Genomic DNA, 24,790 nt, shown 5'->3' on the forward strand with positions numbered 1-24,790 from the left:
CAGCGAAGTAAACTACCGAAATTCATCAAAATACCTTATGAAATTTAGCCATAACTGTAAAGTATGGATGCCAAAAGAATACCTTATAAAAATTGAACATGCTTATTATGACCTAATTACATAAGATAAACTTATGAAAAGAGCAGAAAAATCACAAAATGATGCAGACTGGAATCGATCCATGAACGTCGAGATCACTGAGCTCCGTGCCCAACCCACGCGGCTATCGACGCTTGAGAATATCGTGTTGCTAAATGTGTATAAAAGCCAAACTGTGAGTCGATTCTGCGTCATAGACCAACCTTATGAAAATCGTTCTAGCCGTTATGATTTTTTAAAGGCCATTTCATAAGTTAGACCTTATGATAATCTTAGGTTTATTTGCCTGAGTGTAGAAGTGGCTCAACACTACGCACAACTGCTAGCAGTGGTCCTACCAACGGAAGAGCAGCTTGGCGCAGCTACACTTGAAAATGGCTGGAGCGACATCCGATCCGCCATAGGTAGTACCTCGGCTACAGCCAGAAACGACTGGTAGGTACGACGGCGAATGTGAACAGTTGTAAAACGAGAAGACTGCAGCATGGGCGAGAATGCTGCAACATCGTACGAGAGCGAATGAGGCACGTTACAAACAGGCGCGGAACAGGCAGAACTCAGTCTTTCGGATAAAGAAGCGCCAGCAGGAAGAACGAGATCGCGAAGCGATGGAAGAGCGATACCGCGCTAAGGACACACGGAAGTTTTACAAGAAGCTGAACCGCTCGCGCAGAGGCTTTGTGCCACAAGCCGACATGAGCCGAGATAATCACGGGAATATTCTCACGAGCGAGTGTGAGGTGGTCGAGAGGTGGCGGCAGCATTACGATGAGCACCTCAATGGCGACGTTGCAAGCACCGAAGGTGGCGCGGTAACAGGTCTGGGAGTACGTGCGCAGGACGATAGATGTCCAGTCCCTAACCTCCAAGAGATTGCAGATGATGTTAGCCGGTTGAAAAACAACAAAGCCGCTGGAGCAGATCAACTACCAAGCGATTTACTAAAACACGATGGAGAAGCACTGGTGAGAGCACTACACTGGGTCATTACCAAGATTTGGGAGGAGGAAGTAGGGGAATCAACGTATTTTGGACACAGCGTTACGCCAATATATTTTGGAAACTTCCATTTGTTTTTGCCGTAAGTGTCCAAAAAATATTGGCGCGTTGCTGTGTCCAAAATATGTTGGTTCCCCTATTACCTGAGGAGTGGATGGAAGGTATCGTGTGTCTCATCTACAAAAAGGGCGATAAGTTGGATTGCGGGAACTTTCGCGCGATCACACTACTTAGCGCTGCCTACAAGGTACTCTCTCAAATTTTATGCCGCCGTCTATCACCGATTGCAAGAGAGTTCGTGGGGCAATATCAGGCTGGATTCATGGGTGAACGTGCTACAACGGACCAGAAGTTCGCCATCCGCCAGGTATTGCAGAAATGTCGCGTATAAAACGTGCCCACACATCACTTGTTCGTCGATTTCAAATCTGCGTATGATACAATCGATCGAGAACAGCTATGGCAGATTATACACGAATACGGATTCCCGGATGAACTTCATCGTATTTCTATTACTTGGAGTGTCACTCTCTTTCTCTCTGACACCCCCCTCCCTCCTAAGTGATGGGCGGCATATTTGAATGCCCCTTAGTAGTAGCAAAAATTGAGCTTGAAGTAATTGCAGCCCTTTCCCCAAACGGATTTCGTTAAAAAAAAACAATACAAAAAATGTATAAAAGAGCACTTTATTTCAATATTCATCGATTGTAAATACTACATTATCATTAAATCTCTTAAAAAATAATTACTTTCGTAGCTATCTCACAAATAATTGTGCAGCGAAACTTATGATCATTAATACTTAAATGGTAATCAATCGAAAATAGTCATCACTATATGTACAGTATGTTCTTTTAAATGCTTTTCATTATAAACCTAAATGATAAACGAAGTAAGTTAGTCTAATGAAACAAATGGACAGCTTAGGAGTAAATGAAAGTGTAAGCTGAAGTTGCTCGGGAATGTATTGAAATGGAAGACAACCATAAACGAATATGTACACAATTCTAACGCAAAGTGGGCTTAACAAGAATATTTGCACGGATTGGCCTAAATTTGTTCTGCTTTGATTCATGCGAAAGCGAAAGAACACATAAGTGTGAAATAAGTACCTAGGAGCTAAGTAGAACAAAATTGAATAAGACGTGAATCAACTAACTAAAAAAAAAACTAGAGAATAAAACTTAATTGAACGTGGACAACAGAACAGGGAATCACGTTGACACGGTACACTTAAAACGAAAATTGGACGGAGACACTGAAACATATGGACATGCACAGCACATTTATTTACACGGAACGGATACTACTGCTAATAAAATTGGCTAAAACTGACTTTCCCTAATTACTATACGCTAAACATATAACATTCAGTACGTAGTTGACTCCAAACGCATTTCGCTGCCGTAGGTGTGTGTTTGAGAGTCTTTTTTTGTTGAACTTAAAAATAGTTAGTAAATAATACTCGCTGAAGTAGGGTTACCATTTTTCTACCGTTGATCAGTTACATTGTTTAATCATCAGTCGTAATTTCCAAGCGTTTTGCTAAACATGCATATTCAAGGCCAGTTTTGTTTCAATAGATTTTAGAAAATAACTCATGACGAAGAGAAAAAAGCGAACGAAAACATCCAATTGCTAAAATTGCTCCTCTAAGAATAATTTGTAATTATTCTTCAAAAATACTTTAAAAAAAATCAACGTTTCTTTTTTCGTTAATTTTGTCAGGATTTTTTAAATTACTTACAATTTCTCTCAAAACGAAGTTTGCCAAAACTTAATAGGGTGCCTGTACCTATTATGGCACTACCTGAGAAAAACTATTTGTACTAAAATAACGAGAAGACCAAAGAATGTCATCAATATGTTAAAATATAGTTTAGTTTCCATACTTTGCGGAAAAAATATAGAAATGAAGCCAAAACTACTTTTAGTATTTATTAGTAGAATCCCAAACAATAAAAAAATCAGAAATTTAAAAAGCTTGCAAGACTACTTCGGTAAGGCGACTTCAGCAAAATTTCCAGAAACTGTTTGACGAATTACCTATACAAATTTGTTAAGCAATTTTCAAAATTCCTTCACGGTTTCAAGTTGAAAATAAACTCCATCAACAATTCGTGCAGGTTTTCGGTCTAAAATTCTGCGTTGAATTAAATCTTGAAATCCGCTACAATTTTCTTCGGAGTTCTTTCTCCTCTTCCATCTATTCTGTCCAGACGAGACTGTGGTCAGACATTTTTCAGTTGTCTTAGAATAAAAAAAAAAATCTTCCAGATTATCTAATTGGCTTCTTCGGCCAAACTGAGCCGAAATTCAAATTTTCATGAATTTTGGTGCCCGGGAACCTATTTAAAAATCAATTTGAAGTTTGTATGGGAGAAATTTGTTGAATCACCCCTCGCCGGATTTTGTACTGGGTGGAGCTGTTAAGCAGTTGTCCGGCTGTCAGATGGTGTTTTTAGAAAATCTCTTTGAAATTGATTGAAAGTATCAAAATAAAGATCTAAAAATCTGAGAAAAACGAAAAAAGGGCTCTTTTATATTAAATTAAAAAATCAATAAATTTTTCAAAATTCAGAATTTTAATTGACAGCAAAATTTCAATCCAGTGATGTAAATCATTAGCAGGTGCCTTCATATTCATATGCTCAAATTGTGCACCGAAACATGAAAATTGGGGTGAACCTATTTAAATTGGGGGAACCTATTTAAAAATCAGTTTGAAGTTTGTATGGGAGCGATTTGTCGAATCACCCCTTGTCGCATTTTGTACTGAGCGGAGCTGTCAAGCAGTTGGCCAGCTGTCAAAAGGTGATTTCGAAAAATCTGTTCGAAAGCGATTTTAGGTATCAAAATGAAGTTCTAAAAATCTGAAAAAAATCATGGTGGTTCAGAAAAAGGTGCTGTTTTGTATAAAATCAAAAAATCAATACATTTTTCTTAATTTAAAAACTCAATTGGAGCAATTTAGGTCACATTCCGTGCTCTGTTATGGTGGAACTCTATCTTGTTTCTTTAGAGTCATGATTACTATAATTTGCATAGAAACTTCAAACACAGCTTGAAAACTCATGAAAAAAACTAATTCTTAAACTTTTTAATGAATATGGGGCAAAATGGGACATTATCGTGATATGAGCAACATGAAAATATCCCACCCTCGTTGTGGATCATCTTTGTTGAAATATTGAAGTTTTTCATGGATGTTTTTCATGATCATCAGCAGAGTTCTCCATATGCTTTTTGGTCAAATTTTGCACCGAAACACGGAAATTAGGGAGAATGGGGCAAAATAGGTCACATCCCGTGCTCATTCATGGTGGACTCAATTTTATTTCGTTTCTTAAGAGTATTTGCATCGTGATGGCTATGATTTATATGGAAACATCGAAAACAGATTGAAAACCTATGGAAAAGCAAATTTTTCATAGTATTCAAGGAAAATGGAGCAAAATGGTACATCAGCGTGATATGGGCAACATGAAAATATTCCACCCTCGTTGTAAATTATCTTTGTTATTTTTTTTTTTGCTGAAAATGGATGTAGATCATCAGCGGAGATCTTCATATGCTTTCTGGTCAAGTTTTACACAAAAACATGAAAATAAAGGCGAATTGGCTTCTTTAGTGGTGTTGCGATAATTCCATATTCTAAATCTGCATGCCAAACTGAGCCGAAATCCAAATTTTCATCAATTTTGGTGCCCGGGAACCTATTTAAGAATCAATCTGAAATTTGTATGGGAGCGATTTGTCGCATTTTGTGCTGAGCGGAGCTGTCAAGCAGTTGCCCAGCTATCGAAAGGCGATTTCGAAAAATCTCTTTGAAATTGATTTTAGATACCAAAATAAAGTTCTAAAAATCTGAAAAAAATCATAGCGGCTCAGAAAAAGGTGCTCTTTTGTTCAAAAATAAAAAAAATCATTGAATTTTTCTTAATTTAAAAACCCAATTGGGGCAAAACAGAGCACATCTCGTGCTTTTCTATGGTGTAAATCAATTTCATCTTGTTTCCTAAGCGTGATTGCTGTAATTTACATGGAAACATCTAAAATAGCTTGAAAACTTATAAAAAAGAGCATAGCTTTTAAGTAATATGGGGCAAAATAGTACATTGTTGTGATCTGGGCAACAAGAAAATGATCCACCCGATCTGTGAATTATCTTTTCTAAAATATTGAAAGTTTTTCATTAACGCAGATCTCATGGCAGATCTTCAGTGGCGATGTGCACATGCTTTTTGGTCAAATTTTGTACCGAAACATAAAATTGGGAAGAATTGGGGCAAAATAGGCCACAGCCTGAGCACCATCCATGATGAAAATCAATTTTATGTCGTTTTCAACAGTATTTGCCTCATGATTCCTATGGTTAGCATGGAAACATCGAAAACAGCTTGAAAATCTATTTAAAAAAAAAAAAACAAATTTTACATAATTGATAAGTAGTATGGGGCAAAATAGGGCATTAGAGTGATCTAGACAGTGCAACAATGTTCAACTTCAATCATAATAACATCTACTATAGCATTCAACATTTTTATGGAATATATAGCGACAGCAGAGGTTTATCTTCTCTTCTTTGTTATGCTATCTCGAAATTACGTTTTTAAAAAAGTGCCGTTACGGTGATCACGATGTCTTGAGAAGTAGTTGATCGATTTGCAAACTTTTTTAAACGTATTTCTAATCTTGAGCTACTGAGCGGTTCACTTTTCATAAATAAATGCTTAGCTGACTTACAAACATTGTATTCTACGTTCTAGGTTAGGGAATTCGGCTTATCATTCCTTTTTTTCAATGATATGTTGGCGGCGTAGCAGTCTTTCCACAAATCAAAAACTAATTTGTTTCTATGTCCGACGTTTCGATATATTTAACATCTTTTTCAAGGATTAGAAACTTTAGCTTTTTTGTCAGGTGGCTCTAGTTGCTGAGCAGTAGTCACAGAACATACAAACATCCGAACAAAAAACTTCCGACACAAAGCACTTAATTAACAAACACGTATTATAATATTATAATACGTGTTTGTTAATTAAGTTAAGAAAAGCCGAGATAAGCCGAATTCCCTAACCTAGAACATAGATCCAACAGTCGAACTCTCGTATATCCATTGTATTCTACAGAATGTTCCTTCTGCAAACTATGCATGAATTACTTCGAGAATCCCGTCATATTGCGAAATGCCATTTTTTTTTCGAAATTTCACCATATTTATTGCCAGAAGCTCTACCGATTTAAAGGTTTTCCAGGAACCCTTGAAAGTTTCCAAAAGAAATTGTGGATTTTCAGAACAAATTGTTAAAGGAATTCCATCAATTCCGAAGATTTCCCAAGAGTATTTCTTTGAGGATTTCACGAAAGAACTTCTACTGTATTCCTACAAGGAATTTCTGATGGATTTCCACAAAAAAATCTTGAAGATTTAAAACAAAATAACTTCCCGGAGATTTTTATAAGGAACATCAGGAGGCCATCCAGAAGATATTTCTGGAAAATTTGAGGCAGAAATTCTTGGAGAATTCCCAGAATAAACTCCAGGAGGGTTCTACTGTTGGAGGAACTCTTGGAGAAAAAGCAGTAAGAAACCCAGGAGAAGTTACCAAGAAGAAAGACAGAATCCGGTATTTTTTTTTGGAAGTATTCAAAATCAAAATTCCAGAAGTAACTTATGCTGCACACAAGTATCAAATAGAACCCCTGCAGGAATTTTTCAAAAAACTAATGTAAAAATTATTAGATGAGTCCAAGAAGGATTTCCTGAAAAAATAACAAAAGAAACTTTTTAAAGAGCTTCGGATGAAATCATAGAAAAACTTTCAAATGAATCCAAGAAAGAAATTCTTGAGCAACCTTATAATAACTCCTGGAAGAATATCAGAAAGCATTTCTGGAGGGATTACAGAGGTATTTTCGTAGGACATTCTGAATAAACAGAGGAACTCCTGCACGCAAAAAAAATCCGTTCCGGTATACGTGAACTCTCAGTCACGGCAACGGGAACAAACGGGAACTATGCATAGCAACGATAACAACAATAAGAAATGTACACCGTGAACTAGATATCACGGTTTCTAGAACGCCCATATTGACAGCTGGAACTAGTTCCAGTTTACGGTGTATATTTGCTTGTTCTCATATTTGCGTTTGTTTGTTCACGTTTATCAGAACGGTTTTCTGAGCGTGTGTAGGATTTTTGAAAGATTCTTAGATGAAATTCAGATGTCTTGGTTAAACCCTGAAAGAATTCCAGATGAAGCTCCAGAAAAAAAATAAAAAGGAACATCTGGATAGTAAGCGGAATAGTAAGAGATAACTTAAAGAAATTCCAGAAGGAACTTCTTTGGGAATCCTTAGTTCTAGAGAAGTTCCAAAGTGATTGCAAAGAAACATTCCTTGAGATTTCATAAAAGTAACCCAAAATAAACTTCTACAGGAATCTGTGAAGAAATAGTTGGAGGAATCTCAGAAGATACCCACTCATGTAGAAATGCCTTTCGGAAGAGGGACGTTCCGTTCATTCCAGGAAGTGTCATTTTTGAAAACATCGATTCGGATACTGGAACTATTATATGCGTCACTCTTAAATTTAACGATAATAGACAGATATATTAATTTTGGTTTCTTAGATTCCCAAAAATGTTGTCACAAATGTGGTGTTAAAAATGTCTTGTCGACGTCGTATAAAACCTGTAATCTGAACAGTGTAACCAATACGTTCTGAAAGTTTCATATCAAAGAACAATCAAGCTTTATTAAAAAACAGCATGACTTTACTTTAGGAATGTGTTTTTAGAGTATAACATTCAGTTCTTATTGAAATGTTGCAAAATATATTGTCAATGAAAATTATTCCATTTTGTCACTAGGTATTCCGATTTTATCAACTGAAAATCGCGGACCGTGTTGACAAAAAACGGAACATACCAAGGGTGCTTCTAATTTAAGTGTCACACATTATTGATAATTTTCACCAAAAAACAGCCAAAGCATGCCTAAAACATGTTTTTTCATGTAAAATTAAGTTTTAAGTTTCCTATAGGACAATTTTTGGCAGCTTTTGCTGAAAATTAGATACCTTGCATCAGATTCAATTCAGAACACCCCAAACATTGAAGTTTTAGGTATCCATATTTTAATCTAGAATATTTTTTTAAGTTTTAAGACTGAAACTTTGCATGAAAACAAAATTTTACCGGAATTCTTATTTTCATTGTAAAATACGTGTTTACGTGCATATATCGTGCATGTGTCCATGTTATACATTCACAACATTTGTAGGCATCCAAGTAGGCATCTGCAAATGCACGCTAAAAGATTTGAAATTGGTCAAACAGTTGAACAGTTATCGAGCCCTAATGTTGATATTTTCAATAAAAATAAGTAACAATAAAAGAAATCTAAAAAAAACTCATATTTGGCATGCTCAAAAAGTTCTACAAGTTTGTTCGAAATTCAATATAAAAGAGATTTTTGAAAAAAATATTGAAAATCGGTTGAAAATTGAGAAACTTTTGACACTTAAAATGAAAGCATTTATTTATTTCCCGAATAATCAACTGTATACCTTCAAATCTTAATGTAGGGTGGGGCGGGGCAAGATGGGTCGCGGGGCAAGATGGGTCAGTGCCATTTTCTGGCTCATTACTCATGTTTTGATTATGTTAATAATTTTGTTAGATGACCAGCATGAATATACAAAAGTTTAGGGCATTGATTAAAAAAAATTCACTCTCATTGGAAATAAAAAATAAAATGGTTTTTAGCCATTTTTCTTATGCGATACATTCCATATAATCTCCATATAAACGGCCGCGGGGCAATATGGGTCACCTTTAATTTTGAATGTATTTTTGGAGCATTCAAAAGATAATTATTTTTTATTAGACCAAGCCCACTCATGGGCTCAATCAAGCGTTTTAACGTTAAGTAGAGCCCCGAACAAAGAAGCGAACCGCACCGGTCGCTGCTAAGTAGGGCTCGAAAGCGAAAATTTTACGTACGGTTCGTAGCAGGGCTTAGAATATAGAGACACGCAAAGTACGGTCTCTATCCGTAGGCTCGTGCGCTCTCTCGCGTTTAGCTCTCTGGGTAGCGTAAAGAGGAGACGAAAGAACATGAGTATAAATTTCTTGCCCGGTATATAGTTTCTAGAGAATGATTTTCTTGTTTTGTATAGGTAGGAATTTATTTTAGTTTGCATCAAATATTTGAAATTTTCAACCAATCAATATCATAGATCGTTACACGAATAACACAACAAATTGTCTGACAAAGAATTGTGATAGAGTGACAATACAAACGCAGAAAAATAATAGGTTTAAATTGACAAGCTTTGCTTAAGTATGTTATGAATTCGCTTCTTCGCCAATTTTAGGATCATGCATATCGAAAATGTATTGATTTTCTCTTAAAAATAGTTACGATTGCTCATAATCGCACCTTTAGTTTTTGATTCGGCCGATCGTTTCGAAACTAATATTTAAAGAAATGTATAGTGATTCAGTGAGTTTTGCTGTTTTAACACGTACATGTTTGAGCCGGGTTTTCTACGCAGCAAGTAAAGCTTAGTTTCGCACATTTAGAAAAATGTCCAAATAAATAACTCGCGAAGTTCGTTCCGACAAGTTTCAAAATTATCGTCATCCGACGCATATTCCGGTGAAAAGATGTGCGTATTTTCTAACCCGAAAAGAAACTATTTGACGGTATTAAGTGACCACAAGGTTTTCTTTCTTCACTTTCCGGGCTGAGATCCTCCGCTTTGAAAGAGCTGTGCCTCGCGCTTCGTTTTGTCGTGTATATTTCAAAAAGGCATAAGAGTTTTGGTTTGATTGCTGTTTTTGAAAATGGTGGTCGTCAGTGGGTGATTTATTAAATATAAATTTAAAAATATAAATTAAATAAACGAGACATTAGGAAGAAAGTGTGCGAAATGGGTAACTTCACCGTCCACGCATCCTTCCTCCCCTGTAAATTCGAGAAGTACCTTGCCGAAATAAAATATTCTGTACTCCAAGTATTTCGAAGAATCATCTTTGCGTGTAAATACAACGCAGTAGACCAGACCGCTTTGATGCATGTGTCATAGGCAGCGTCCATTTATTACGTAACGCTAAAATCTACAATTTTTGACCCCCCTCCCCCCACCGTAACGCATTTTTGTATGAAAATCCTGAATTTTTTGTATGGACCGTAACGCTTGGTCCTACTCCCCCCCTCCCCCTAGAGCGTTACGTAATTTGTGGATGGCGTCATATCTCTGATATGCTGCAAGCATCAGTATTGACAAGAAAAGTAACACGATTGCTTTCCAGGGTGATTCCGCGTATGTATGAGATTAGATAAGAGTAGTTACGATTTTTCAAAGATGCATTGACTGTACCTAACTCAACTCAGATATCATAGAAACACTACAGTTATTTCTTTTTGTAAAAACTAAATCATACCGATAAAAATCTTAAAAAATGTAGTCGAGCTGCCAAGTTTCACCAATTAAAATAGGCGGTGTGCAGGACTGCCATATTGTAGGTTCCTCGTTATAGAAAAAGCAAGGCGTTGGATGTTAACCCTTATGTGGCCAGCAGGGTACCCGGGTACCTAGCACCCATTTAAAATACACGGTGTAGAAAAAAGCAAAAAGTTTGCCGGCCACATAACGGTTAAAATACAACAATTGTTGTATGAAGTGCCAAAAAGGAGAGTAGGCCCATTATGTACTTTGACAAATACGCAGTCTACTGCAAGCGCATAGAATCTGCTTCCAACAAAATATTCATATACAGCATCCAAAAGATCGCAATATATATTAAGATTTGCGAGTGATGCTTTGTAACTAAAAGGTTGTGACTGAGTATAGAATTAGCTGATGTTAAAATACACGTTAATGAAAAAAGGTTGCGAAAACTTATCGCAGACTGTTAGAAGACAGCTTCTACTATGACCAGGATTCAAGAATCTTGACCTACGCGAAGTTGTAAAAGAGGCAACTACGTTATAAATGTGTTGGAAATGCAAGGGATGTAATTATTCAATAAACCTAATTAATAAAAAAGATGCTCATAATCTCAAATTCAGATAAATTTCTTGCGACAAAGGCAACATGAATATTGAAGAGATGGATATTATTTTAGATAAAAATTTAACCTACCAGTCATACAGTAAGCAACAAACATATAATTTAAAAAAAGATTTCTTGAATTCCGGGATTAAATACAATCATAAATTATTGAGAAAATGATATCTTTAAACGCACCAATACTGATACAAATCTCCAAGGGAATTATTTATTTGAATTCAATTTTTACTAACAGTTTTCAGTCTTATCCAAAACCCCATCTTTCATAATATGAGCACAAATTATTATACTGAATAAAATTTGCAATAACCCCATAGAAATACACAAAATATTGCGATGATTTACAGAAGTGCAAAAAACCGATGGTACGGAGAGAATAGAGACCACCGGTGCGCAAAGGCGACCGATCATTATTTTACTCACATGGAAACGAACGACCGGTGCGAAAATGGGTTGATAACGAAATTAAAAATCGTTAACGACGTGCTGTTGCGTGTGTAGTATTAAGCCCACGAGTGGGCTTGGTCTTACAAGACTATCTCATAAATGACTTCAATCAAGCGGAATGAACGCTCAAAATTATAACATAAAATTATGATAATTTTTGATTGAAAACATCGATTTTCAAGTCGCCTTAGGACCACTCAAATCGTAAAGTTTTTTATATTCCAAATAAATTTATAAAATGTTTACTAGTAGCTCTTGTTCACTCAGTATGGATATGGAGCATATATGAATGCGGAACAAAACTTATATTTTGACATTTTTCGTTGAGAAAATGTGAATTACTTAAAAGGTGATCCATATAGCCGAGGCGGTAAACGCACGGGTATTCAGCATGACCATGCTGAGGATGACGGGTTCGATTCCCGGTCGGTCCAGGATCTTTTCGTAAAGAAAATTTCCTTGACTTCCATGGACATAGAGTATCTTCGTGCCTGCCATACGATATACGCATGCAAAATGGTCATTGGCAGAGGAAGCTCTCAGTTAATAACTGTGGAAGTTCTCATAGAACACTAAGCTGAGATGCAGGCTTTGTCCCAATGAGGACGTTACGCCAATAAGAGAGAGAGAGAGAGTGACCCATCTTGCCCCGCATTTTTTTCACGGCTCAAAATCGATCACTTTTTAAAACTGCTTGTTCAACATCATTTTTTGTATTTAATGAACTTTTTATCGACTTTTAGCATAGCTTACTAGTGTATTAAATAGTAGCGGACGAATACAAACCAATAGGATTTGTATTTACTAAGTTATGGTGATCCATCCTTAGGTGACCCATCTTGCCCCGCCCCACCCTATTTGGCTGAAACTCAGAGGTTTCTCTTTTTATGTGAATTGAATCCAGAGGAGCATACGAATTCCAGGCTTCAACAACTTTTTAAAAAGTAAGCCGCACCATACTGGTCACCCTGAATATAGAAATCAATTGTAACCCAGCCTCAACGAGCATCGATGAATTGATCGTTTCCTAAACCTAACCTAAAATTCAAGGCACTTGGTGCTTTCGTTTCACTTATCCGACTACTTCAATCTATTGTAGATTTTTTTGTTGTAAACTTACTACAGTACGGCTTCGATTGTCTTAAAACTAGAGCAGCGTTGTCTGCTCTTTTTAATAACGTACCTAACCTGATATGTTGCGATTATCAAGGTCGTTTTGTTTTGTGATGGGGACGCGTGGCATTTTGTAACTGGTAAACTTCGTTACACTTGAACTATTCTAAACTTAACGTTAACCTTACGTATATCATCTCACCATTTCTTACCACCTAAACTTCGGTCTGTGGAATTCCTTCGATTAAATTCGTTCGACTTGCATTGTTGCTGCGATCGTACCCGGCTCGGCTGGCACCCCGGCTGGCCGGTTGCGACGTCGGTTGTTGAGATCTCGGAGCCGGCTCGATCGGTGTGCTGGCGGAAAACTCCCTCGATTTCGTATCACTAAGGGCTCCCCTGGAATCCGTGCGGGGATATCTGCCATTTTTGTTGATTTCGGTGTCCACTCCCCGTTCGGCGTACTTGATATTCCGGTCAAAGTTCGACTCGGACCTGGGAATGGGGCTAATGTTGGTCGATTCCTTCATCGAAATGGCACTACGCAGCGAGCTTTGACTTCCGGAGATCGACTTGGCAGTGGTTTGGGTCATCGCGAGGGAGCTGGGTGCCCGTATCGAAGAAGCGTCGGTTGGTGGATATTTGTATTTCGTCGGAGAATCACGGTACTCGTAGATGTTGTCCCGCGTTCGAAGAGGCTGGGCTTGCAGGACGTTGTTGTCGATACCCACGTCACGTTCAGATTCTGGATTGTCTACCACGAAAACACCATCGTCGTAGAAACGGTCAGATTGTCTAGCAGTAGAAAAGAATAGAAGTCATTAGTTGATTATTCTGGGAATTCGTGATCAAACCATGCACTAAAAATAAAAGCATTTATCAAACTCAATATCATCTACATCTACAACAAAAATAGCAAAACCATTAGTTTGCCAACCTACGGAACCCATAGCGAACGAGTTGTGAGATGCGTGCAGTAACTACCATTCATCTGCGGGGCGCAAGCCTAATAGAACTTTAAGATCTCCTACCTATCCGTACCTCTTTGCGTTTCGCCACAGTATGCAGCATATAACTACCAGGACGATCAACAGCAGACACGCAGCGGACATACTCCAGAAGGCGATCTGCAGCGGTTCCTTCGGTTCCCACCAGAACTCCGTGGTGGGTGGATACGTTGGCACCATTACTCCGACCACCGTTGGAATGTACTGTTAGGGATAAAAAATGCTATGAATTTCTAAAGGCCTGAACATTCAAGTCGAAAGAACTTACCTGCGTCCAGAAGGCACTTTCCGTTTGCCGGAAGTTCATTCTAATCGAAGAGTTATACGTGGTGTTCAAGTTCAAATACTTTAGCTCACCATTCCTGGCCGGCTCGAAAAACAGTCCAAGGACTTGTTGAGGCGTTGGATTACCGTAGCGTGCAAAGTCCGAAAACGTTTTCATGAAGAAGTGGCTCATGTTGCGGTCGTTATCGGTCCACTGTAGTCTATCGAGACGAGCCTTCCGGGGGAAGAACTCCACGTCCATAAATGGTGCTCCCGTTAGCAGGTAATGCTCGATGTCATGAGGGACCTTTCGCCATTCGGGAAGCTTAAGTCCTTCGATGGTGGTATTCATAACGTAGCTGTAGACTGGAACACGTCGCTCAACCAGGAGTTTGGTCATCTTGTCTGCCGGAGCACGGTAGAGGAAATCCGAGAGAAGCTAGAAATAATGAGAGGTTAGATGTGCTGATCATAGTGGAGGTTCAATCACACTTACATTGATGTATTGCTCTCTTATGTAGGTTGTGTTTCTAGGATCTGGCCAATGGGTGTACATATATTTAATGGCTTCGTACGTGCCATTCAGATTCAATGTGTAGTTATACCGGTAGACCAGCTCCCACACTTTCTGCTCGAAAAACTTTTGATCAACTTCGTAGTATGGAGCCAACGACTCATTCTGAGAGATGACGAAAGCAGCCTCCTGTAAGGTCACACCACTCATGTAGTGTAACCCACGATTGTAGTGTCCTTTTTTGATGAGCTCTTCAGGAGTTTGAGCCAGGAAATGCCAATCTCTTTCCCTCCATCCCTCGTACCATTCGTCGCCCGGGAAGGTGAAATTGATGTCCAGAACCGGTCCCCACGGGAACAGTCCAACATGTGGAGCAAACTCTGCGTTCCCCAGCTCAAAGAAGCTTCGTCCTTGTCGCATACAGTTGACCAATTTCCACGAAGTTTCGATCGAGCATCCAACCATTTGACCGAAAACTCGACTCGTATTCTGCGCTCGATACTTATCCACGATCAGTGCCCAGTCAGCAACTGCAGCTCCGGATTGTGCTATGACGCGAGTAACAATGTCCTTAGTTTGGGGCGCCACCATCAGCAATCCGGAGGACGCAGCTCCCGCACCCGGTCCGAACAATGTTATCGAATTCCGGTCCCCATTGAAGGCCTCTATGTTGTCGTACACCCAGCGAACCGCCATGATCTGGTCTAGGATACCGTAGTTGCCCGGAGAATTCTCATCACCCGTGGAGAGAAATCCGAGTGCACCTAGACGGTAGTTAAACGTGACGACCACGACTTCGTAAAATGCGGCCAGCATGTGCCCTGGAAACACATTCGAAGCCCCGCGAACGAACTCACCGCCGTGGATGTAGATCATCACAGGAAACCGTTGAGCAACACCGGATTGAGTCTGCGTGGTGAAACCAAAGGTTAGTTCTACTATTCTGACCTAAAGCTCTCCTGAATACTTACGTTCGGTGAGAACACATTCAGATACAGGCAGTCTTCATCCATATCGCGGATTCCCTTGGTAGCTCCGGTGTACTGGACAGGTTGTGGACACGCCGGTCCATAGTCTACCGCTTGCAGCAACTGCCATCCCCTGTGTGGTCGCGGAGGCTTAAACCGTCCCTCAAATGTCGGAGGCAGTGCATACGGGATACCCAAGAACGTCGAACAGGTGCCCATAACCCGATCGACAGGGCTGTGCCAAGGTCGAAAGAACGACTTCGGATCGGGACTGTCGTACATATGCACCTTGAAGCCCTGCACCTGACCGTAGTTAGTCGTCACAAATACATCTCGATCCAGTTGGATGGAGTCCCGACGCAGTTTACCCTGCAGATCGTCGCGCCAACCACCGAGCACACCCGGGAACGGCGTCTGGACGTTGTTTGGGTTGGTCTGAAATGGGGAAAACATGAGTGTGCCATTAATGTAAGCACCCGACAAAACACCGCTTTACTGCTTCGCAATCGAGTCTTGCGCGGGTGGTTGCGCACATGTGGAATTAATCAGAATGCAAACAACTCATACTACATGACGATAATTATGATGGTTCATCATCGAGAGCATACATAGATGGAAGAAAAACGAAAAAAAAAAAACTCGTCTGAGGTAGCATTGAATACCATTGTCGGTGTGAAAACTGAACGTATGCGCGGCATCGTTTAATGCGGCCGTCCGTTGGGAAATCAGCAAATTATCTCAAACGTGATGCGTTGGTGCGATAAGAATGAGGAGCATTGTTATCGCAGATTACTAGTTTTTACTTTCAACGACGATTGAGATGGAAAGTATGATGTATATAGGATGTAAAACAATCATTCAGAATGGCGAACAGCTTGTTCCGCCGACGGATCGAAAGGTAATGCAAAACGATGCTAAAGATGTAATTTTACACCCACGTCGTCAGTAGATGAATGCAATCTACTGTAAGTACGTTTATGGGCAGTTTATTGCAGCTGTAGGACTTACTATACATCTGCTTTAGCTTATTATGACTGAAGATGAATGAGAAAATGAATCATTTGTACAGATTGCTAATTATGCATGGGTCATTTGCAACGCGGCGCTTGGTCGACCAGCCTTTACATAGAATACATTCATTCTCAACGTTCTTGGGATGTGCAACTAGGTCAATGATAAATAACTTTTTTGTAGGCATTTTATGGTTGTACTTACCGGATCATACTTGAATCGATCTTCTCCGAGGCCAGTGTTTTGCGGATACTGACCCGGTAAGTTTTGGCCTGGATACTGTTGACCGTATCCATTCGGTTGGTAGTATCCATACCGTCGATTGTTATAGGTGTAGGTTCTGTAATAATGAAACGGGTAGAGTTTGATTGATTACTAGGTGTAGAAAAGAACATAGGGGTAGGCGGTGCATAGTGAGCAGCTTAACCATTTTGTCACCAAATCTAGTACATTAAGCGAAATTAATGTGTAATTTCAATTCGTAATCTTCATTTGAACTTTAACTAACAAAACCTAATCGTTGAAAGCCGAATAGAGCTATAAATATTGCAAAACTTAAAGTTTTCAAATTGCGTTTTGGGGGTGGGGCAAAATGACCAATCAGTGTTTTGTATATACATAATCAAATGCTAAAAATCAACAGCGTCCAGGGATGCCTAATGCCTATTGAAAATTTTGAAATGTCTTAGATTTATGTTTCTCTAACAATAGACCTTCAGTTGTATTGCAAACTCATATACTGCATGTACTCAGCTCAGAGCATAATCCTATAGAAATATCAATTGACGTATTCCCGGAAGGAAGCTTGTAAGAATTCTTGAAGGCATTCCTATAAATGCTATATGGCTCTTATAACTATCAATGGAGGAAACCATCGAGGTATCTCTGAAGGAACTCCTAAAGGGAATGCCTTGAAAAATTCTTGAATTATTTCCTAGAGGTATTCCCGGAGAACTCTCAAATAATAAAATCCTTGGAAAAATTCATGAATTCACCTAAAAGTATTCCAGAACGAATCACTGGAATGTATTCAAACAGACATTTCTGAAGGAATTGCTGGTGCATTCATTAGAGAAATTCCGACAGGAATCCCTAGAAGAATTCGAAAGGAGTCTTCCCTGGATGATTTCCTGAAGAACCACCTGAAGAAATTTCTGAAAGAATCTTCGGAGGAACTAGTGTAAGAATTTCTGATGGAATCCCTGAAGAAACTGCTGGAAAAATGCCCGAAGCAATCCCTGGAATTTTTTTTAGGAAATTTCTTGGAGAAATCCCTGCACAAATTTCGAAAAGAAATCCCTGGTGAAATTCCTGGTGGAATCGTTCCTTCGAGGAATTCCCGGAAGGACTTTTGAAAGAACCCACTGAAATTTTTTTGGAACAATTCCAGAAGGACTTTCTAACGGAACACCCTCAAAACATCCCTGGAAAAGCTTCTAAAAGAAAAAAATCTTTGGGCGATTGCCTGAAGGAATCCACGGATAAGTTCTTAAATGATTTTTGGAGAAAAAAAGAATACCAGGATATACCTATTCTTGAAAGAGTCGCAGGACCAATTTCTGAAGAAATTACTGTGCAGTAGCTGCAGGGGTATTCTTAGAATAATTCATGGATGGATTCCTGAACAAATCCGTTGATGAACTACTTTCTTGGAAAAATTGCAAAAGAATTCCTGGATAACATTTTGGAACGTTTCCTGGTTTTTGTATGCATCCCCGTAAAATTATCTTGAAGAATTTTTATTCAAATCGCTAGAGGAATTATTTTAGAAATCCTTGAAGTAATCCAAAAAATCTGCAGGTATACCTGAAGTCACTCCTGGAGAAATTCTCAGGAGCATCCTTGGAAAGAAACCCGTGAATAAATTTTTGAAGGGATCTCGAGATGCATTTCTGATGGAATCATGGGTAGCTCCGGGAGCAATCACTGGAGGAATTCCCGGAGCAATGCATGGAGGAATTCCTGGATGATTCTCTGGGCGAACTCTTGGAGGAATGTATGTAGGAAGAATTCTTGGAGGAATTCCTGTAGAAATGCCTGGTGGAATACCTGGAGGAATCCTAGAGAAATCTTTGGAGAAATGGCCGGAGGAATGCTTGGAGGAATCTCTGGAGATCTGCTTGGAGGAATCCCTGGTGGAATTCCTGAAGCAATGTCTGCGGAAACCCTTGGAGAAATTCCTAGATAAAATACGGGCGGAATCACTGAAGGAGTTCTTGGAGGAATTCCTAAATTTTCTGGAGGAATTTCTGAAGGAATCTCTGGAAGAATTACTGAAAGAATTCCTGGATGAATTCCTGGAGGAAATCATTAAGGAGTCCTTGGAGGAATACTTGGAATCCCAGAAGAACTGCCCTGGAGGAATTCCTGAAAGAATGCCTGCAGCAATCCCTGCAGAAATTCCTAGACAAATTCCTGTCGGAATCGCTGGAGGAATTCCTGGAGGAATCCCTGGAGGAATTCTTGAAAAAAATACTGGAAGAATTCCTTGAATCTCTGGAGGAATTTCTGAAGGAATCCCTGGAGGAATTCCTAGAGGAATCTCTGGAAGATTTTTTGAACTCTTGGAGGAATCCCTAGGATACATTCAGGGAGAAATACCTGGATGAATTCCTGGAAGAATCCCTGGCAGAATTCCTAGAGAAGAAATTCCTGGAGGAATCACTAAAGGGATCACTAGAAGAATTCATGGAGATCTTCCTGGGGAAGAAATTCCGGGATGTCTGGAGAAATCCCTGGAGGAATTCCTAGATGAATCACTGGAGAAATTCCTGGAGAATTTGGAGAAATTTTTGAAGGAATCTCTAGAGGATTTCCTGGAGAAATTTCTGTAGAAATTCCGGGAGGAATGCCAGGAAGAATTCCTGGATCATTTCTTGGAGAAATTCCTGAGGTAATTTCTGCAGGAGCCTCTCCAGGAATTCCTGGAGAAATATTTTGAGGAATGACAGAATGAATTCCAGTCATCCCTGGAGGAATTTCTGGAAGAATGCCTGGAGGAATTCCTGGAGGAATCCTTTGAGGTATTCTTGTAGAAATCTCTGAAAGAATCCCTGCAAGAATGCCTGGATTTATTCGTGGAGGAAGTCCTGGAGAAATGCCAGGAATAATTCCTGGAGAAATTAATGGAGGAATCCCTGGAGAACTCCTGGAGGAATCTCTCGAGGAACTCCTGTAGGAATCCATAAAGATATTCCTGGAGGATTACCTAGAGGAATCTCTGCATGAACTTCCGAAGGTCTCCCTGGATAAAATCCTGAAGGAATGCCTGAGGGATTTCTGGAGGAATTTCTGTTAGCATCTGTAGAGGAATTCCAGAAGGTATTCATGAATGAATTCCAAGAAGAATTCCAGAAGAAATCTCGTTGGAATTCTTGAAGAAATTCCAGGAGGTAGTACTGAAGGAACAATAAGGATAGATGTAGTACTGAAGAAATCGCAGAAAGAATTCTTGAAAACATCTTGCAGAAATCCCAAGATCAGTTCGTGAAAAAACTTCTGGAGACATCCCTGTAGCAGTTACTACAAGAATTCATGAAGAAACCCAAGGAAACAACCCCATGAGTAATTCCTTAGAAAATCCCAGGAGAGATTTTTAAATAAATTTTTGGGAAGAATTTTAGTAGGAATCTCTGAAAAAAAAAAATCAGAAGGAAACCAATAACTTTTGGACGAAATATTGATGAAATCTTAGGATGAAGGGATTCCTAGATTCATTTTTGAATTATCTCTGGTAGAATTTTCTTTAAGAATTCTCAGAAGAAATTCCTGCAGAACTGTTTCAAATGACTCCAGATGGAATTATTGGAGCAATCTCTAGCGAAATTCTAGAAGGAACATATGGAGAAATCCATGAAAAAATCTGTAAAGGAATACCTGCAGAAATACTCCAAAATATCTCTGATGAAATTCCTTTGAGCATCTCTGGAGAAATTTCTGGATGAATCCTCAAAAATCACTGAAACAATCACTGGAGGAATTCCTGAAGCTTTTGTTAGAACAAACCCTGAAACAATCACTATCAGAATCTTACAAGACGTCCATGAAGGAATTTTCGAAGCAGAAATTCCTGACAAAACCCCTTGCCTTGAGGAATTCCTAAAAAAAAACAATCCTGTAGGAATTCATAAAGAATGATTTTGAAATGTATGTATGCCAGTCCAAACTGTGGGAATGTATAGGACTGCTGAAAAAGTTGTCCGTTATGACCAGGTTAATCTGTACTGGGTTCCAGGTCATTGTGGAATACATGGTAATGAAAAAGATGATTCACTTGCTAGAGAAGGTTCAGGTGTTCATTTCATGGGGCCTGAACCTTTCTGTGGTGTTTCTAAATGTGAAATACAGTTGGAAATTAAATAAATGGGAACAATAAATGATACAGTCGAATTAGATCACAATGGAAAATGCAAAGCAGTCAAAACTGTTTATAAAGCGTAAAATTACAGAAAAAATACTAAATCTAAATAAAAAATCTCTGAGCATAATCACTAGGCTCTTCACAGGACATTGCCCGGCCAGATATCGTTTAAAAAAGATTAACCGGTTTCAAATTGATATCTGTCGTTTTTGTAACTGTGAAATTGAAACCTCAAAACATTTATTATGTGACTGTCCAGTATTAATTGTGCATAGAAGACAATATTTCAACAAGGAAGTCGTAAGTCCTTTTGAAATTTTGTTGAAAAATCCCAATTTAGTTGTAGAGTTCATTCTTAGAATGGACCTATAGGTATTCTTTATGGGTATTAGTTTTTGAAATAATTTTGCTAGAAAAATACAAGTACTATTTTTTATTTTCAACCATGGAAATTTTATCTGATAGTACTATTCATATGCGTCATTTCTTTTAAAAAAGATGTAAAATATCTTGTCTAGAAGCTGAGCTATAACGCTTTTAGCGAATGGACAATATTTCAAATATTTGAAAAACTTTGTAAATTGGTCTTTGTGCCACTTTAATGTATGTATATTAAACAAGGTTAGGCTCAAAATAAAAGCTTTACTTGGTATATGGTTCAAACATGGATTGTTTTTTATTCTGGGATGGTTGGCAGTAGATTCATGAAAAGCTTTTATGTGAATAACTACAACATTGACGGGTGTCGTGATTACTGATAGCAACGTATTTAATTCAAGATTATTTCATGGAATCCCCGACTACTGCGCCCTTTTTTTTTGAATAGGAATGATCATTCTATTCAGTGGTATTAATATAAAAACCCTAATAAAGTTAAAATTGATTCTAAATAAATTTATAATGTTAAAGACCATATAAATTATTTTTTTGGAAATACTTAGTTTTCTGATGTTTAAACATTGATTCCTCAATGCTTAAGGATCTCAAATTTTCACGTGAAACTTCAAATATGCTGATACAAAATACAAATACAGTCGACTCTCCACATGTCGATGTTCTACATCTCGATATCTCTCCCTATCTCGATGATCTGATCGGTCCCTTCAATCTGCATACATTTAACCTCTCTGTATGACGATACCTCCTTATCTCGATATCTCCCTATATCGATGCGATCTAATTTGGTTTTGTTATAGATTTTTTCTCCATATGTCGATATGGCCATTTTCACAGGTTGCTAGACCATTTTTTCTAGGTGCAAAACATTATGAAAAGGCGAGGTGACATCTGTTTGTTGACGGTTTTTCCTAGTAATGAAGGCTTTTTCAATGTAGTGTGCATTACAAATAAATCCTACTATTCGATCTCTCCCTATCTCGATCAGGGTTCCTGATTTCCACTTTTCATCTTCTTCCACATTCGAAGACAGTCAGCAGCGAACGGTTGTCGCTTGAATTTGTGTGTGTGCTTGTCAGCGACGACAGCAAACTCCGGCGAACGGTGGGAAGCCACACTTGGAAATTATTCATTCGTCCACATTCGCATCGCAAGCGAATGCGATTCGTGAGTGATGCGATTGATATTGTGCATACGAATCATACGAATTATAATTATAATTATAATTATATTATAATTATAATTATAATTATTGATGTTTTCGAATTATTTTCTTTGCTAATCTAGCATTTCAGCAACAATACAGTAAAAATGTATGCATTACATGCAGAAATTCTCTTCTACTTATGATAATAGCCGCTTCGATCGCTCACCAGCATTCTTCACCATTCGTCATTCATTCATTCGCTTGCGATCCAAACTGCGACAAATGGCAACGAATATTCATGTCAAGCAGCTGGCTCATCGCTTCCCACTGGTGATGGGGTTGCGTGTTTGATCCCGACGATCCGTTTGCTGCATCTTTCTCGATTCGCTTCAGCAAAGAGGAGTGAATATGAATGGAGTGAGGCGAATATACCGATCCTTGATCTCGATGATCCCTTCGATATCGAGATGTAGAGAGTCAACTGTAATTTTTGATCAAAAGTTTGGGCGTGGCAAGGCAACCAAAATATGAAGAAGTGATCGGACAACGCAGCTCTTTAATATACACGTGTGTTGCTGTCCGATCAGTTTTGTACAGTGACCCCACAATTTATGAATCGGCAAAAATGACCACAGTTTATGGATCACTCCGTTTGATCAACATGGTGATTCATAAATAGTGTACAAAATTTAAGGTGATGCATCGGTGTGGGGTCACTGTACATTTTAGTTGCCTTGCAGCGCCAATATATGTGATCAGAAACGTTTAGTATTTCTCATACGCGAAATTAAGCATTATTTGTAGTTTCGTGTCAAAATTTGAACTCATTTCATTGAAGAAAATATAGTTATAGCATCTCAAAGTTGGCAATTTTGTATGACAAACGGCGTTTGTCCAATCAACTATGCACCACAATGTCGGACATTTACCTTGACACTTACTGATGCATTGACTTGTATGAAGTTTTGTTTTGCTTTGAATAGTCTAAAATTTAACAGAGAAACAGCATTTTTCACAAATTACACATATTTTTTTGTGATTTAAATGTATGCATATTCCTCCCATACCGTTTGCATTCTCAATTTTTGTTGAAATTAAAAAAAAAAGAATTGATTCTACCTGCAATGTTCAGGATGAAAAATCCACTTACTTCCAATCTTTTTGATATACATACATTAAAGTGGCACAAAGACCAACTTACAAAGTTTTTCAAATATTTGAAATATTGTTCATTCACTAAAAGCGTAATATCTCAGCTTCTAGACAAGATATTTTAAATCTTTTTTCTAGAGAAATGGCGCATATGAATAGTACTATCAGGTGAAATTTCCATGGTTGAAAATAAAAAAATAGTACTTGTATTTTTGAGCAAATTTTGAAGAGAATGCTTAAAAATAGACCTTTTATCAGCACAAAAAAGGTTCTACCGTCAATATAAACATAATATTTCAAAAACTAATACTCATAAAGAATGGCTATAAGTACATAGAAAAATACAAAAATATTTACAAAAAATCAAATCAATTACGTAAAACATATTTTTTGAAAATTTTCATAAAAAAGATCATTTTTCAAAAATTGCCCTGGCGAAACATCTAAACGATTTTTTTAGAAAATCGAAATATTCTACAAAAATGCTTTAAATCTGCATATCTTTCATTTAAGCAAATATATTATGTAAACAATATGATTCACTTCTGCATTCCCCATACATTGAATTGGCGAACAGCTTACAGCACCATCTAGCGCCAAACGTGGCAATCAACCTTAAATTAAACCACATGATATTTCCTTTTGTTAAGGTCGTCATTCATATTTAGATTCAATTGTAAAATGTACAAGATTCAATTTGAACAAACAAAATCGTCTGAAAGTATCTACATGATACTAGATCCGTATATCTCGTTGAGTAATAACTTGGATCTCGAGCGAAAAATTTAGATATACACGGTCAGAAAATTCACATCGCTGGAAATGCAATTTACTCATTTTTTGAGCTGTTCCAGTTTTGCTCAGTTTTGTGCGAATCTTACTCATTTTAGAGTAACTTTTTCTTAGCGTGTAATTCACATATTCTATTTCCTGGAAAAGTGGATATAACGCTAATCAGAACATGTTCTTTTAGGGTTAGTCTGTTTTTGCGATACTGAAGACAAAGCAAATATTAAGTTTATATTGTTGTATATCAGTGATGGAACATACACAATTTGACGTTTCGCAATTGTCATCTTTTTCCAGAGGCTTATTTGTTTTGGAAGTTTGCTATAGCTAATGGGGATACTTGTTGATTCATTTTGACTAAAGGTATGTTGTGTTCAGAAACTATTACGCAAAGAATATGATTTGTTTATTCAAACCCTGATCATTTTGATATTATTTAT

At 38.2% G+C, this 24,790-nt stretch overlaps 1 protein-coding gene across 2 annotated transcripts in view; it reads right to left on the bottom strand.

Annotated features, from left to right (window-relative positions):
• Nucleotides 1–1,770: 1,770 nt before the first annotated feature.
• LOC134287927 (cholinesterase) overlaps nucleotides 1,771–24,790 on the bottom strand; it is a 45,754-nt gene continuing 22,734 nt past the window's right edge. Inside the window, exons 3-8 of one of the 2 annotated variants that reach the window (XM_062851182.1) lie at nucleotides 16,711–16,846; nucleotides 15,499–15,930; nucleotides 14,510–15,436; nucleotides 14,018–14,452; nucleotides 13,784–13,953; nucleotides 1,771–13,537 (exon numbers count right to left, since the gene is read on the bottom strand). In XM_062851182.1, the coding sequence (XP_062707166.1) occupies nucleotides 12,958–13,537; nucleotides 13,784–13,953; nucleotides 14,018–14,452; nucleotides 14,510–15,436; nucleotides 15,499–15,930; nucleotides 16,711–16,846 (2,680 nt within the window). In that variant the 3' untranslated portion in view covers nucleotides 1,771–12,957. Of the gene's footprint in view, nucleotides 13,538–13,773; nucleotides 13,954–14,017; nucleotides 14,453–14,509; nucleotides 15,437–15,498; nucleotides 15,931–16,710; nucleotides 16,847–24,790 lie in introns of both variants that reach the window. The other variant, XM_062851183.1, reaches the window with a different exon arrangement.

The sequence above is a fragment of the Aedes albopictus genome, chromosome 2 (assembly GCF_035046485.1).
Source record: "Aedes albopictus strain Foshan chromosome 2, AalbF5, whole genome shotgun sequence".
Taxonomy (NCBI): Eukaryota; Metazoa; Arthropoda; class Insecta; order Diptera; family Culicidae; genus Aedes; species Aedes albopictus.